This window comes from Ostrea edulis, chromosome 4 (genome assembly GCF_947568905.1).
Source record: "Ostrea edulis chromosome 4, xbOstEdul1.1, whole genome shotgun sequence".
Taxonomy (NCBI): domain Eukaryota; kingdom Metazoa; phylum Mollusca; class Bivalvia; order Ostreida; family Ostreidae; genus Ostrea; species Ostrea edulis.
In genome coordinates, this window is record NC_079167.1 from 7,606,820 (window position 1) to 7,623,583 (window position 16,764).

Genomic DNA, 16,764 nt, shown 5'->3' on the forward strand with positions numbered 1-16,764 from the left:
TAAAGGGACTGATTCACGATTTGCCCCAACATTTTCTTTTTCACCTTTAATGATCAAAATCTACTGTCTAATGTGTTTAAAAGAGTTCACATAAAAATTAAGGTTATACATTATCACAGAAGCTCAATTTAGAGAGTTTATTATTTGTTTTGTAAACAAAGATTGCGGTATGTTATTGTTTACGAAATTTTGAAAAGAAATGGATATCAATTTAATTTTTGTTATATCTTTTGCATTTCAAGCATTTTTGGGGTAAACTGTGTCATCTAAAAGTTAAAATTTGTGACTATTCAAAACTAAGATGCTTTATAATACAAAATCAATATTTCACTTATTTGTTTGTATACATAAAAAGACTCGAGTCTTTGTTTACATAACACAGATTTAAGGCTAAAATTTTGCTTTTATTCTTGCATTCAGAAGGTCAAAATTTTGGCTGTCAACATTAAATGAGTTATATTTTTAATGTTTACCATCAAAAATGAAAATCATTTTTCTCAAAAATCGTGAACCAGTCCTTTTAATACCGGAAGTGAACATTTTAGATAACTCGTACAACGTTTCAGACTAAGTAAATTAAGATGTCAGCAGTCTATTTTTCAGCAAGTGAATTGGGAATTTTTAGTCTCAAAATTGGAAGAAATCAACAGTTTTTGGCATTGGGAATGGTACTGATTATTGGTACCAGTTATATAAGGGGAAAAAAACGCTGGTATGTATTGTAATTAAAATTCTTATTTCAAATCATACCCCATTCAGAAACTGTTTGTTGAAGAAGTCCACATTCCTGTTCAAAATTGATTTTGGAGCTCCAAATTCCTCTTCTTTTCTTTTACAACAGCCAGCCACAAATGTGTCTACACTTTCAGCCATTCTGTTCCATACAAATTTTTCTGATAGCCTTCGTAATGTTTCTGATGGTCCAAAGTGCTCACCTAAAAGAATGTTGAAATATTAATTAACAAGCATTCTGAGAGCATTGCAAAAGCAATACATGTTCCATACCGGTGCCCCTTATCTATAAATGGGATGTCATTATATGCAGATCATGTATATTTGGATGAGCAGGCAGATATTATTTTTCAGTACCAGGAACTATTATAATTTTGATTTCTTGTAAACAAATGCAGTGAATCAGACAAATTCTATTACAAATTGGCATGACTTTAATTATAGAAAACTCACACTATGAAAAAATACAGAAAACTAGAGTACAAGAATTTTATTAATTCAGTCAAAAATGAGATGAAGTTTTACAGTTTTTCTTAGAATAATTCAAATGTAATGAAAGTGAAACCCAATGTACATCTACTCATTCAATAACCACATATCAAATTTCCCAAGTTAAGGTATTGTAGAGAAAAATCAGGAAAACTACATCCTGCACAAAATTTCATAAAAATTGGTCCACTGTGATGAAACTTAAATTTGATCTGTAAACATATATATATTAGTAATTACATACCAAATTTCAGTTTTCAAATCAAAGCATGGTAAAAACAAGAGGCCCTTGGGCCACACCTTGACCCTACCATTGTTCAACTGTTGTGATTTTTAGAAGACTTTTTTCCATCAATCTTTCTTTATGGATAAAAACAGACTTCCTCAGATCAAACCAGAAGTTGTCTATTAAATCAAATGGTTATCTATTATATAATTTTTTTTTTATATTGAAAATGTTGCTTTAAAAATAATAATCAATGAATCAATCAAATATCAAAATATTTCTGATGATGCTTAATATGAACACTATACCAATAAATAAGATTATCAGAGAATTTAATTGTTTATTATCATTCCTCTTAACTTGGTACATGGTTTAAAAATTGCTACAGTATGAACACCCCCTCCTTCACACACACAGAAAATGGATTTATAGAAAATGGAAAAATTCATACATTCATTATAAATCAAAATGTATATATAAGGTACATAAATGTTATTATACTTTAATAAAAATGTATGTAATAGGTCTGATTCAACCTTTTTAATTTGTTATTGAAATATTCTCCACACAGAGACCCCCTCCCATTTAAACAAAATAGAAATTAACATAACATTCTAATACTTTAAATATTCTAATTCAAAATAAGAGGTACTGTGAGCAATGCTCACTAAGAGTACCCCCATTTACCCCAATCTCCAAAAGGGTGTTGTTAATAGGTATAAATTACCTCTTTCCTGAGTGTAAAAAAGAAAGGGCATGACAAAACCTTGGGTAGTCTCTTCTCTAGGGGTGCGCTTGACCTTTGAGCCCCAAAATCGATAGGGAACATCTTTGTCCATATGTATGATATGGTGACTGTAGGTGGAAAGGGTAACGCTTTAGAGCCAGGAAACCATATTGCTACTTCGATGTCCAGTGTGCTTGACCTTTGACCCCATATTTGATAGGGAACATCTTCATCCCATGGGTAGTCCATATGTATGATATGGTGACTGTATGCGGAAAGGATAATGCTTTAGAGCCCAGAAATCATATTGCTACTTCAATGTCCAGTACGTTTGACCTTTGACCCCAAATTTGATGGGTAACATCCTTGTCCCATCGGTAGTCCATATACATGTATGATATGGTGACTGTAGGTGGAAAGTATAACGCTTTAGAACCCGGAAATCATAGCGCCTACAGACCCACAGACGGACAAACTGATTCCAGTATACCCCCTAAAACTTTGTCGCAGGGAGTATAATAAGAAATGCATAACTTCAGTCCAAGAACAATGTATTTACAACCTTTAAATCGAATCTCTTCATGAATTTTTAAGATATATATACTCCTTTTAGTTTAAAAAATGACTAAGTCCATAAGTAGAAAAAAGCCTGTAAATGCAAGAAAAATTGTCCAATCAATATGAAAATACCAGGTGCACATATTCATATTGCGAGTATTAAATGAGTGTAAAAATTTTCCAGAAAAATCCATGCACAAGATTCTTAGAACATGCCGATTTCAATATACCCCCCAAAATTTGTTTGCAGGGGTTATAATTACTGTTCATAATGAGTATGACAATGTTAATTGCACATACTTACACCAGTGATTTTGATTTGGCTTGGAGCTCTGTAGTTATTAGCACATCAAAAGCTAAGCTAAAGTGAAGTAGTAGTTCATAATTATGAGCTTCATTGGATGGTTTTGTCACCAGATAATAAGTTCTATCAACCTGATATGGGCTTGGATAATTATAGAATGTAAAGTCTAAGTACAAGGAAATGAAATTTTGGTCATCTGATGCTACCAACTGTCATCATGTTTACACCGTCAATGAAGGGAAGTGACTTTGATCAGAGTAAAACAACAGAGGATGGTGTGAACAAGAGGCCCAGAGGCCTTATCAGTCACCTGAGTATCACTGGCCCCAAGAGCTAGGAAATCCAAATATTTTTTACTGTTTTGCATATCTAAGCTAAATTCTAATATTCAGCAACAGTATAAAACAAGATGTATTCTACAAACTTAAATGCCCCCGAAAGTGCCAATATACTTCATCAAAGAAAGACTTTCCATAATATAATACAGGTAATATTAACACAATATGACTAATTGGGACCCATCATAGAGTCAAAACTCTGGGGTTGCGAAATCCACAATATTGGTACATCCTTTCCTGCTTTTCCTAAATGTTTAGTTTTTAAACTGTATCAATAACTTGAGAACTCTCTCAAAAGATTAAAGACAAAATTCACTAATAATTTTGGCCTCATCTTGGAACCAAAGCCCCATACCCCTGGGATCAATAAAATTTATAATTTTGGTATAGGACTATCTACTCTATCTATGGCGTCGGTGGCCTAATGGTTAGGCTGTCAGACTTTTGACCGAAAGGTCGTGGGTTCGAGTCCTGGCATTGGCAGGGCTGACGTTGTGTCCTTGGGAAGGGCACTTTACATCAATTTCCTCACTCCACCCAAGTGTAAAAGGGGTACCTGGCTATAGACAGTGAAAGATATTGTTAGAATGTTAGTGCTCTAGTGCTTGTAATGGCAGCCTGCACTGTATGCTTCCTAGGCGGCTGAAAAAGTTCTATATTGATACAAGGTCTGCCGGGGTAATAATGTACATTGATTATTGTAAAGCGTTTTGAGCAGCATACGCTGGAAAAGGCGCTATATAAAACCAATCATTATTATTATTATTAAATGTTTTACTCACACTTTTTATACCAAGTTTGGCACCGTCCTGGAGTCAGAACCCCTACCCCTGGGATCATGAAATTTACAATTTCGGTAAAGGTTTCCCTGCTCTACATGATTATGCATTTCGATTTTCTTACACATGTGTGGTTGTAGAGAAGATTTTTGAATATTGGTCAATGTGCGGCAGTTTTTACTCAACCCCTAAGGCCCTCGTGATGCAAATTTACAACTTATGTCACCCTTGTCCCAAAGATGCTTCATACCAAATTTGAAACAAAAATAGAATGGTAGTTATAAAAAAGAAGTTAAAAATGTTCAATTTTTAACACATTTAATCACTGACTACTTTGGCCCTACCCTGGTACAAAAACCCATACCCCTGGGATCATAAAATTTACAATTTTGGTAAAGGGCTACCTGCTCCTTCTAAATATCCATTTACTTTCAATTTAGAATCAAATTATCAAAAGAATTAAAGATAACACAAATACATTTTATAATGGATGTAAATTTGCAGGTAAGGGTCACCTACAAAATCCACTAACATTTATGATTCCACAGTATAGTAAACAGTTTCCACATGAATGATTCCCCTTTTCTTCAGTCTACTTAGGGCCTACTACATTTTATATCTACAGGTATTTTAAGCAATTCCTTTAGTAACAGAGTGATTAAAATTGGTTGTGACTGTTCTTTTACCAAGTGTTCAGATAAGACTTTACAATATTCAATGTTCCATTTCATGGCAGGTATTGGCATGATAAAGAACCCTCTCTAGTCTGGTCCAGAGCACCTAGCATATGTCAAAATTTGTTATACTTCAACTAAAGTTGGAGACATTTCTATGTTAGTGCAAGACTTCTTCATCTAATCCAAATGTACTATGGGGTACCAGTAAATTTGATAAAAGTTTCTGAGATATTCAACTACGTGTATCCCCTTACCATCACTAACATGGGCAGCCTGCATTGCCACTTTCCTGTCCTTAGTCCCTACTTCTAGACATCTCAAGTCGCCCGATTTTCCCTTTTTGTGATACAGCACACCCTTCAGGATCATATAATGTCTAGCAATACTTGTAACTGCATCCACCTTCGACTGTAGAGTCTTCACAGGAAATGTTTGCTTCTGGAGGTAGTTCAGCAATAGACTGTAGTTCTCCTCTGCCATTTTAAGGACTGGATCCTGTCAAAAATTATTTGAAATCATCTAAATTTGTCATAGCTTTACACACACTTTAATAGGAATGGCAATCGGTCAAAATTTTTTAACTGGTTAGTCATAAATTCTATTGACAGATTAACCAGTTAAACATTAAAAAGATTATCTTGAGCAAAGATGGATTTCTGTTTAAATTTTTTAGCTTTTTAATTCACTGTAAAACATCAGTATGATAAGTTAAATAGTTATACACGAACAAAAAAATATGCAAACATGAGTAAGTTTAAGAATTCAAACTTCTTAGCTTTTGCAACATCACGCCAAAACGGTGCATCATATAATTATTCATATTTGATATTTATATTGGATTTGTTAAAAAAAATAGTTTAGTAAAATAAACAAGAAATGAAGGAAACGGCCTTGTAGCTTGTTTATCACAAATCCTAGTGAAGAAAATCCGTTTGGATGGCACTGAAGTTCTTACAGGATGTGCAAGTCAGTTCCACCTAACACAGGTGACATTTTTCAATCTTCCTGTCTCTTATTTCCATTCATGAGACATTTGAAGTGTCATTTCGATTACAATCTAAAAATTACAATGGCTAGTCTGGAGTCTGTAAATCGTTATCAACATAATTATCAGCGTAACACTGCCCAGTAGCTTATCCATTTTGTGCATGATTGAGCCTAACTGGGAACTTTCCAGGAGGTATGAAATACAAAATAGAAGGTTATTAACATAATTACAGGGGAGTCTACTTTGACAATTGACAAGTGTATGGAGCGCCAAATTAACATAAACTCTTTAATTATTTGAAGATATCATCAATTCATTTGATGCGCGCAACAATTTAATTAAAGAACTCTTCAAATAATTAATGATATCTTCAATTCTGAATTATTGCGCGCATTAAATGAATTGATGATAGCATTAATTCTTCAACTGAATTGATGCATGCTTTAATTGAATTAATGATCTCTTCAAATGAATTAATGATATCAACAATTGAATTGATGCGCACTACAATTCAATTGAAGAGAGCAATAATTGATATAATGCGCGCATTAAATCAATTGATGAGAGCAATAATTGAATTGATGAGCGCATTAATTCATTTGATGAGAGCAATAATGGATTTGATGCGCATTAATTCAATTATTGCTCTCTTCAATTGAATTAATGATATCTTTAATTCATTTGAAGAGAGCAAAAATTCTTTTAGAGAGCAACTAAATAATTAAAGATATCTTCAATTCAACATATCCACAATTGAATTAATGATCTCTTTAATTGAATTGTTGCTCTCTTTAAAAGAATTGATGCGGCATTAATTCCTTATACAAAAGCATTGTAAATAATTAAAGATATCTTCAATTGAATTAAAGAGATCATCAAATTATTTATACCGAGCTCTAAATTAATTATTGCGAGCAATATTTCTACGAAATTGATGCTCTCATCAATTGAATTGAAGAGAGCAATAATTGAATTAATGCGCTCATTAAATCTATTATTGCTCTCATTAATTCAATTGATGCTCTCATCAATTGAATTGAAGAGAGCAATAATTGAATTAATGTGCACACTTTTTAAATCAATCCAGGTTGCTTGAATGTTTTTCCATGTGAAATCCATTTTCATTCAATTTAAATATTTCTATACTGTAGAAAGGCTATGGTTATGTTATTCAATCATTAGCCTATGCAGTAATAATTTCCAGCATTCTATTTCCTCTCTTAATCAACCAAAAAGGACAAATATGTAAAATGGATTACATCTTTAGGAGGTGGTTTGCTAGCAGGTTCACTTCTGGTTTCACCGAGAGTACAGTACGGACAGGCTGCTGCAAATGCTGTACAGTCCACAGAAATACCTTTCCATGCAATCTTCTTATCAGTCATCCACTGTGTCATCACATTTTTGCACCTGTGTTTACCTTAAAATATAAAACAATGCTTTATAGGTACATCTGTATCTTTCTTTAAAGTTACTTCATTTACCATTAGTTGCTGATCTGCAACTAGTACTTAACTTTTAAAGCATTCAATATTCAGCTGCCAGAGTCATATTTGCCGATTGTTACCAAAACGACTAAAACAGCTTTACAGTACATAAGAATCACCAATGACATAAAAATTCATACCTCTTGCAATCTTTTGTTGTAATTTTAACATTTGAAAATTTATTTTGTTTATATGAAAACAATGGCAGAGGCCTTATTGTATGGAGTAAATAATTCATTGAGGAGAAATTTTACAAATACTTTCATAAAATTTAATTGGATGTCGATTTTTTTCACTCTCAGATGTATTTTTCTTCATTTTTAACACAATCCGGCATTTTAATCATGATTCAGAATGAAAGTTTTTACATCGTAGTTGACAGCTAATGCCCCTTTGAATAGAATATATTCTTAGTAACTGGTAATCTATGTGGCTCATATAGACAATTTGCAGTAAGAATTGTTGGATATTTAGAGGAAGATCTTGCTCATTATCTTCACATTAATTGTATATACTGCTGTTGTGGGCTTTAAATTGAAAATAAATATCACATTCATTGATTTGATTTATTCAGACCTTTTTCACTAATGTGGCATTTGGCAAGATAATACACTCTCTCTTTCCACGTCACAGGAACATAACGTAATTCACCATCCGTTATGTAGTAGAGCTTGTCATCATCAAACAAACAGTAGCTGACTGCAGATTTCCGTAAAACTCGTTTATAATTATCCGGACAACCAGGGAGGTAAGTCTTGAATTTCTTGTATTTGAAGATGGCTTGGTAATAAGCATCAAGTTCCTGGAAAAATAAGGTTGTGTTTACTTTTTTTAAAAAGTTCTTAAATCCATAAGCAATGTTTATATATATATATAAAAAAAAAAAAAAAAAAAAAAAAAAAAAAACCTGCCAAATTGTCCATTTTTCTCTTCGTGAAATTTTTTATATAAAAAGCTATAAATATGCACTGTAATTTAGATCTATGAAAAAATGAAAATATTGAACAGTGATCCAATTTCATAAATCTTATAAATAATACAAAATTGAGAGTAGGGTAAACATGAACTCCAGAAACACAAGAGGAAGGATCTGTCCAGGAGGAGTAAGCATCCCCTGTTGACTGGTCACACAAATTTCATTTCCACAAGACTATTCTTAAAATGCGATTCCAATAAAATATGCATTAAAGTACCATCAAAACATAATAATTCTGAGTCTATGAGTTTGCTAGAACTAATTTACTATTGCTTGGATATAATCAAACTGCAATATCCAAAGGCAGTGTACAGTAGAGGGAAACAAGTGTATGGTGTGTACATTGCACAACACATACAAGGTTCTTAGCTCCATATACAAATCAAGAGTTGTTTCCATTATATTAGAACATGTGCCAAGAAATAATTTATACAATATAAACATCCTTTTTGTCTATTCTTAAAATTATGCATGCATCCCTCAAATGTCTAACCTCAATCAGAACAAGAGGCCCATGGGCCACATCGCTCACCTGAGTCACCTTGGCCCATATCTGAAGACTTTCCATATATATTTGCATGTAAAACCTAATAGTCCCTATTATGTCCCAAACTACCCTTTGCAAACTTGAATCTACACTATGTCAGAAAGCTTTCATGTAAATGTCAACTTCTTTGGCCCAATGGTTCTTGAGTAGAAGATTTTTAAAGCTTTTTCCTATATTTGTATGTAAAACTTTGACACCCCCCCCCCCCCACACACACACACTTGTGGCCCCATCCTACCCCCCGGGGGCCATGATTTGAACAAACTTGAATCTGCACTATGTCAGAAAGTTTTCATGTAAAAATCAGCTTTTCTGGCTCAGTGGTTCTTGAGAAGAAGATTTACCAATTCTGGCCAGAAGATTTCTTTAGAAAGAAACAAAAGAATATGTGAATTATGTAACCTTAATTGTGTTGAAGATGAATTTCATTTCCTTACTGATTGCCCATTCTATGTTGAAGAGAGAAATATGTTTTTTAATGGTATATACAAGCTCAACAAAAATTTTATCTATCTAACAAATTTATTTGGTTGATGATTAATGAAGACAAACCAGTAATTGTCAAATTGAGTGAATATTTAGTGCAAACTTTCAGAAAAAGAAGTGATGCTTTAAAACTGCAAAAATCATTATAGTTTATTATTCATATATTGGTATAATACTGATACTGTCCATCTACTTGTATATATACATGATTAGCAATTCATATATGTATGTACTTGTTTCCCCAACATGCTGCATCCACACGCAGTTTGCAGTCTCTGTAACCTGTAGTTAATGTTGTAAACTTTCTTTCTTTTTTGAATTTCCTTCTTTATAAAATGTCTTACTGTTATGCCCTCTGGGCCCAAAATTGGAATAAACTTATCTTATCTTATATATTTGTATGTAAAACTTTGATCCCCTATTGTGGCCCCATCCAACCCCCGGGACCCATGATTTGAACAAACTTGAATCTGCATTATGTCAGGAAGCTTTCATGTAAATCTCAGCTTTTCTGGCTTAGTGGTTCTTGAGAAGATTTTTAAATGACCCCACCCTATTTTTGCATTTTTGTGATTATCTCCCCTTTGAAAGGGACATGGCCCTTCATTTGAACAAACTTGAAAGCCCTTCACCCAAGGATGCTTTTGGCCATGTTCTGGAGAAGAAGATGAAAATGTGAAAAGTTTACAGACAGACGGACGCCGGACAAAATGTGATCAGAAAAGCTCACTTGAGCCTTCGGCTCAGGTGAGCTAAAAACTCTTATACTCGTCAATGCATTTGCTTTTGGCTCAGGTGAGCTATTAATTTAAATCTGACCATGGCAGTGCTATCAACCCTCAACAGTATGAGATATACTAAAGTTATTTCACAATTTCATATTCCTGTAAATCACTAAAATTTTGTGGTACTTTTTCTTCAATGCTGTGTTTGTATAGCATACATCAAAATTTTATCTTTGCAATATTTAAAAGATGACCTCACTAACGAAATGTAAAAATGTTCTCATGGGTAACAAGAGTATTTTCGCTCAACCGAGTCACCTTGGACCATATTCAAAGATTTTACCTACATGTATATATTTGCATGTAAAACTTCAATCCCTATTGTGGCCCCAACCTAACCCTGGGTCATGATTTTTACAAACTTTAATCTGCATATGTCAGGTAGCTTTCATGTAAATAAGTAAACCTTTCTGGCCAAGTGGTTCTTGGAAGATTTTCCCTATATATATTTGTATGTAAAACATTGATCCCCTATTGTGGCCCACCCTATCCTCAAGGGCTGCGATGTCAACAAACTTGAATCTGCACTATGTCAGGAGTCTTTCATGTAAACTCCTCTGGCCCAATGGTTCTTGAGAGAAGATTTTCCCAATATATTTGTATGTAAAACTTTGATCCCCCATTATGGCCACACCCTTCCCCCAGGGGCCATGATTTCAACAAATTGAATCTGCACTATGTAAAAAAGTTTTCATGTAAATGTAAACTTATCTGGCCCAATGGTTCTTGAAAGATTTTCCCTATATATTTGAATGTAAAACTTTGATCCCCCATTATGGCCGTACCCTTCCTCTGGGGCCATGATTTCATCAAACTTGAATCTGCACTATAGCAAGAAGTTTTCATGTAAATGTAAACCTTTCTGGCCCAGTGGTTCTTCAGAAGAACAAGATCTTTAAATAACCCCATCATATCTTTACATTTTTTGTGATTATCTCCCCTTTAAAGGGGGCATGGCCCTTCATATAAACAATCTCAAAAGCCTTTCACCCAAGGATGCTTTTTGCCAAGTTTGGTTGAAATTGGCCCAGTGGTTCTGGAGAAAAAGTCGAAAATGTAAAAAGTTTACAGACAGATGATCAGAAAAGCTCACTCGACTTTCAGCTCAGGTGAGCTAAAAATTGAAATACTACCCATGGAGCGCCAAATTAACATAAACTCAAATAATTGAAGACAACTTTAATCATCAGAAGATTCATCAATTCAATTATTGCGTGCAATAATTGAGTTGATACTTGCATCAATTATTGCTCTTCAATTCAACTGATGTGCGCATCATTGCACGCAATAATTGAATGAATGCGCGTAAAAACTCAATTGATGAGAGCAAGAATTGATTTGATGCACGCATTAATTCATTTCATGAGAGCAACAATTGATTTGATGCACGCATCAATCCAATTATTGCTCTCATCAATTCAATTGCAACATCAATGTGGTGGAATTATCGCTCACAAGATTGGCTTTGGAGTTCGGTATAAATGATTTGATGACCTCTTTAATTCAGTTGATGATAACTATAATTATTTACAATGCTTTTGTATTAGGAACTAATGTGTGCAACAATTCAATTTAAGAGATCATTATTTCAATTGTGGATATGTTGAATTGAAAATATCTCTAATCATATAGATGCTCTCTCTTAGTAAAAGAATAATAAATTGCATGTTGATATCATTAATTCAATTGAAGAAAGCAATAATTCAATCATTGCACGCTACAATCAAGGTTTGACACAAACACTAATCCGGTAGCCCCGAGGCTAGCAAATTTTGTCCCGGACTATCAGAATATCAGTTACGAGTAGTCTGCTGTACTGAACAAGAGTCCCACATGCCTTATCGGTCACCTGAATACTAGTGAAAAACTATCACTACTTCCATGGGCTATGAAATCTAGAAAGAATTTCCTGTTCTGAATATCTAAGCTAAATTCTAATGTTCAGCAACAGTATATAACAAGACGTGTTCTTATAACTTCACTGCCCTCAAAAGTGCATACACCGATGAAAGACTTTGAATAATAGGTGTATTAACATTAAAACATCAAAATATATGACTAATTTGGACTCATCCTAAAGTCATAACCCTGGGTTGTGAAATTCACAATTTTTGTATATCCTTTTCTGCTATTCCTAAGTATGCATTTAGATTGTATACAGTATCAGCACACTTGCACATAAATACTATATAAAGTTTGGCCCCACCCTGGGGTCAAAACCCTTACCCCAGGGATAATCAAATTTACAATTTTGGTAAAAGACTACCTGCTATATCCATTTAGTATCAAAAGCACTAAAGAAAATGTTATTAAAGTGTTTTACACATAAACACTATATAACAAGTTTGGCCCAACCCTGGGGTCAGAACCCCTACCCAGGGGATCATGAAATTTACAATTTTGGTAGAGGCCTTCCTGCTCTACATCACTATGCATCTAGTTTTTCTTACATGTGTGTGGTTCTCAAGAAGATTTTTGAAAATTGGTCAATTTTGGGCAGTTTTTGCCTCGACCCTAGGGGTGATTGGAGTCCTGAAATTTACAATTTATGTCCCCCTTGTCCCAATGATGCTTCAAACCAAATTTGAAAAGAATTGGACTGGTAGTTATTAAGAAGAAGTTAAAAATGTTCAATTGTTAACGCACGACGACGGACGAAAACCAATTGCAATAGGTCACCCTGAGTTTACTCAGGTGACCTAAAAAGTGTGGAAAACTGAACTGACAGACAGCGGACGGAGCACAAACATAAAGTCCCCTTTGACTTCGTTGGTAGGGACTAATAACACTGGTAGTGATGCCTTCTACAATATGCCATATTCAAGGGATACCCCATTTAAAGTTGGTTTTATATAACTCAGAGCAACAAGATCCTGATAAAGGCTCTAAAACAGAAGACTGTCTTAAACTTCTTATGGTAATTGAAGAAAATCTGATGACCCCCCATCACAAAACTTTGTTTTTCATAAATACTAATTTTACAATGTTACGAATCATTGATACTTTTAAGTCAATATTAAAATGATATGAAAATATTACTGTGGCTATATTCTATTCTTCAATATTTTGCAATCTATCAGTCTGGGTCTTTCATGAAACACTTCTTTCTTTTCAGAGGAGAGGGAGCATGCATGTATGTCTTTGTATCACTTTGGCAACTTGATCCCTTGTAACTTGCAAACAAGATCCGTCCTGGATTTCTTGAAAAGAAATTAAGTCGAAACTTGGACTTAAGTCTGAGATTTTACTCAAATTTTGACTTCTCAAATAAAAGGAAATTCAAACTTAAGTTTGAGATTTTTTTGAGAAAATCGAAGCCAGTTCTGCATAAAACATTTCTTTATTCCTTAAAACATAGAGCACATTTGACAGATTATTAAAGTATGCTAATTAAAAGGTATCATTCTTAACAAATGAAGAGCATGACACATTAACACGCCATGTTATTAATATCATCTATGTGTATGTACAAAGTTTAAAAATAATCATGATTACTTCTTCATTCAATGAACTTTGAAATAACATTGTCAGATTTACATGAACATAATCCATGATTAATACATTGTGAAATTTCATTCAGCATACATGTACATTGTACACCTAGTGCAACAACATAATCAATATCAAGTGATCATGTAACATGATCAAGAACATCAGAACCATCATGTCTGGGCGATAATATTGACTGCCATAAAAGTGAGGACCAATCCTGTAAATTTTGTTACAGCTATGAAATAAGTATAAATTACAACCAAAGGATTGCTTTTTTAATTGCAAAACAACAAATGTACACCATACAGACACTAACACATCTTAAAAACCAAATTGCACAATAAATGGTAAAGTTGTACCATGAAAAAGTTTAATAAAATTTTACACTGCATATATAATGCCACAAGTGATGCTATAAAATGTGCTAACTTTCTACATATAATTATGGTTTATATATCAAAATTGATGATCTCAATCGACACATCACATTAACTTAAGGGGAAACAAGTTTTGCACATCTGGACTGGGCATACTGCACTTCTAAGTCTAACAACTAAGGTACATGTTTATAGAATAGACTTTCAACATCAAACCTTAGGAAGTTGAAGTCACATCAGTCTGAACATCAGAACTGTCAACAGCAATATTCATTTGTGTAGATTCAGAAAGCTGCATTATGTTCTCCACATTTTCAGTATCTGTAGTGGTGTATGTTGCATGCTGGTCCTTCTGCTGTTCATCTGTTTGTAATGAATCTGCAGTTACTGTGTAAGTAGTGCCACTGTTATCATCTGAATCAGTAGGAAAGGAATCTGGAGCCTGATTATGGCTTGGGGTCATCTGATCGGGATTAGCTGCCACTGTGCTGTACTGTACAACCTCTTGCACCTGGCTGGTCAACTCGGGTGAAAACTGCACAATTTCTTGTACAGGATCAGCAGAAGTTTCTGAGAAAGCAGTCCCAGAATCTGCACTCTGAACAGTGGAGATTTCAGGATTTTGAACAGCATGTATATCAGTTTCTTGTGCAGCAGAAATTTCACTGCTTGGTGGATCAGTGGCGGATTGTTGGTCTGTGCCTTCTACATCTTTAACAACAACACTGAAAGTGGGAATGTTGGAATTTTTGTTTGTGTCACCAGTTGGTGTCACACTGTAAGCTTGAGGAGAACTTTCGTCGGTGACAAGTCCAAAAGATCCACTCTGTACCTTCTGAAGCAATGCAGTTGGCACTTCACTGTAAGCCTCGGGAAGAATCTTTTGCATGTGAGAAGCCAGGTCACTCTGAATGCCAGTTGGTACTTTCTGCACACTGGTAACTGTTGGCTGTTGAACAGCATACGTCAGTGGTACAGACTTCTGGGTCTGGCCTGCAGCAATGACTATGGGTTGTTTCTGAACAGCCAACTGTACTTGATCACTTGTTGGTGCTACATAACCACTTGGCAGAATACTGGTTGCTTTCATCCTGGTAGGATCAGTTGTCATAACTGTATAGATATGTGGTAGCACTGTTCCTGCTGATTTTGTCTGAGCAGTAGTAATTACTCTGTAGGTGGGAACACTGGAACTAGTTGTGCTCTTCAGCTGTGATATCAGGGATTGATCAGAAATGATGCGATATGTTGCAGGAACAGTAGAATCTGGAGTAGCTGCTGCTATCTGACTTATTGGTTCACTAAATGTGTTTAGAATTGTTTTCTTTCCCACATCTGAGTAAACTTGAGTTTGAATTTGGGAAACATTTTCGGTGTTTGCAACTACTGAAGTCTGTGGCTTATCTACTTGGTATGCTGCAGTTGGTTGCCCCAACATAATATTTCTTGTGTTTTTTGTAGATCCATCTTGCAGGGCTATCCAAATATTGGCATCATTGACATCTGGTCTCTTTTGTGATTCCACTGAAATTCCTGTCATAGGAAATTCCTGAACACCTAAAGATGTTGCTGACTTTGTGGGTGTTGTTTGCTGTACAGCCTGGTTATCTAGCTCTTTTTCAGAGGATGTAAGTTGTCTGGAGAGTTGATCATTGCCCACCGTTACCAGACGTTTCTGTGGTGTGTTACTCTCGGCTGTATCCATAGCATCAGTTCCTACACTTTGTTTTGTAGGAATGTCACCATTTCCACAATACCCTGCAGATATTCTCCTCTCCACCTGTAACTTAATGGCTTCTACTATTTGGTTAAGGCTATTATTATGGCATTCTTCCATCCCTCCAGCTTCTCCTGCCTCAAACAATTCACCAGTACTAGCCGATTTCTGGACTTCAGTTTGGTCTGAGCTTGCCTTATCCGGGGACGAATCAGATTGTTTAACATCCTCTGGCTCTGTCTTTGCAAGATGAACAGTTCTAATGTGACGATTTAGATTGGTACTAAAGGAGAATTTTATCCCACAAATGTGACAAGGAAATTTTCCATCAAAATGTGTTGCCTCATGATGCTGGAATGAATTTTTACTAGGAAAGCCTTTACCACAATGACTGCAAGTGTATGCTCGAGACATTCTACAAGATTCTCTGTGAGCCATAAACAAGTCTTTATTTGGGAATATGTAACGACAATGGGGACACTTAATGTCAGATCCTTCAGTGTGCGAGGCTAAATGTTTGTTATAGCTCGAGCTTGAGCCAGATGATTTACCACAGATCGGGCATGGATATTTCTGCTCATGTTCCTGTGCAATATGGAACTTCAGTCCAGACTTGGAAGTATAATTTCTGTTGCATTTCTCACAATTGTAACCATCATGAGCTGTTGAAATGTGCTCTTTCAATTCCACCTTGTTCCCAAACATTTCTCCACATGCTTTACACTCACAACCTTTGCTGTGGACTTGTTTGATGTGTCTTGCCAGATGATGCTTTCTCTTGATGCATATTCCACATTCAGGGCAGATGTTTATCATGGACTCGTGTGTTTCATGCATCTCTCGAATGTGTCGTCGCAAAACATCAGAGCGTGAAAACTCCTTGCCACATCCATTACAGATGTGCTTCTTTGGTGTGGGTGGAGTTAACTTCATGACCAATGATGATTTGGGACTCGGAGATTCCCCATCCTGAAAAATCAAGATGGGAGATGCATCAGAAATCAACATAAATTTAAGATTTACTAAGTATTTATTAACTGTTCATTTTCAATTTTGGAAAAATTAGAAAATACTTGGAA

The 16,764-nt window shown here is 34.9% G+C and overlaps 1 protein-coding gene across 2 annotated transcripts in view; it reads right to left on the reverse strand.

The window, feature by feature from the left end:
* Nucleotides 1-16,764, reverse strand: part of LOC130053965 (uncharacterized) — a 45,382-nt gene that overhangs the window by 13,314 nt on the left and 15,304 nt on the right. Inside the window, exons 7-10 of one of the 2 annotated variants that reach the window (XM_056161807.1) lie at nucleotides 7,882-8,107; nucleotides 7,078-7,238; nucleotides 5,085-5,325; nucleotides 751-935 (exon numbers count right to left, since the gene is read on the reverse strand). In XM_056161807.1, coding sequence (XP_056017782.1) covers nucleotides 751-935; nucleotides 5,085-5,325; nucleotides 7,078-7,238; nucleotides 7,882-8,107 — 813 coding nt within the window. Of the gene's footprint in view, nucleotides 1-750; nucleotides 936-5,084; nucleotides 5,326-7,077; nucleotides 7,239-7,881; nucleotides 8,108-13,420; nucleotides 16,655-16,764 lie in introns of those variants that run through there. The other variant, XM_056161806.1, reaches the window with a different exon arrangement.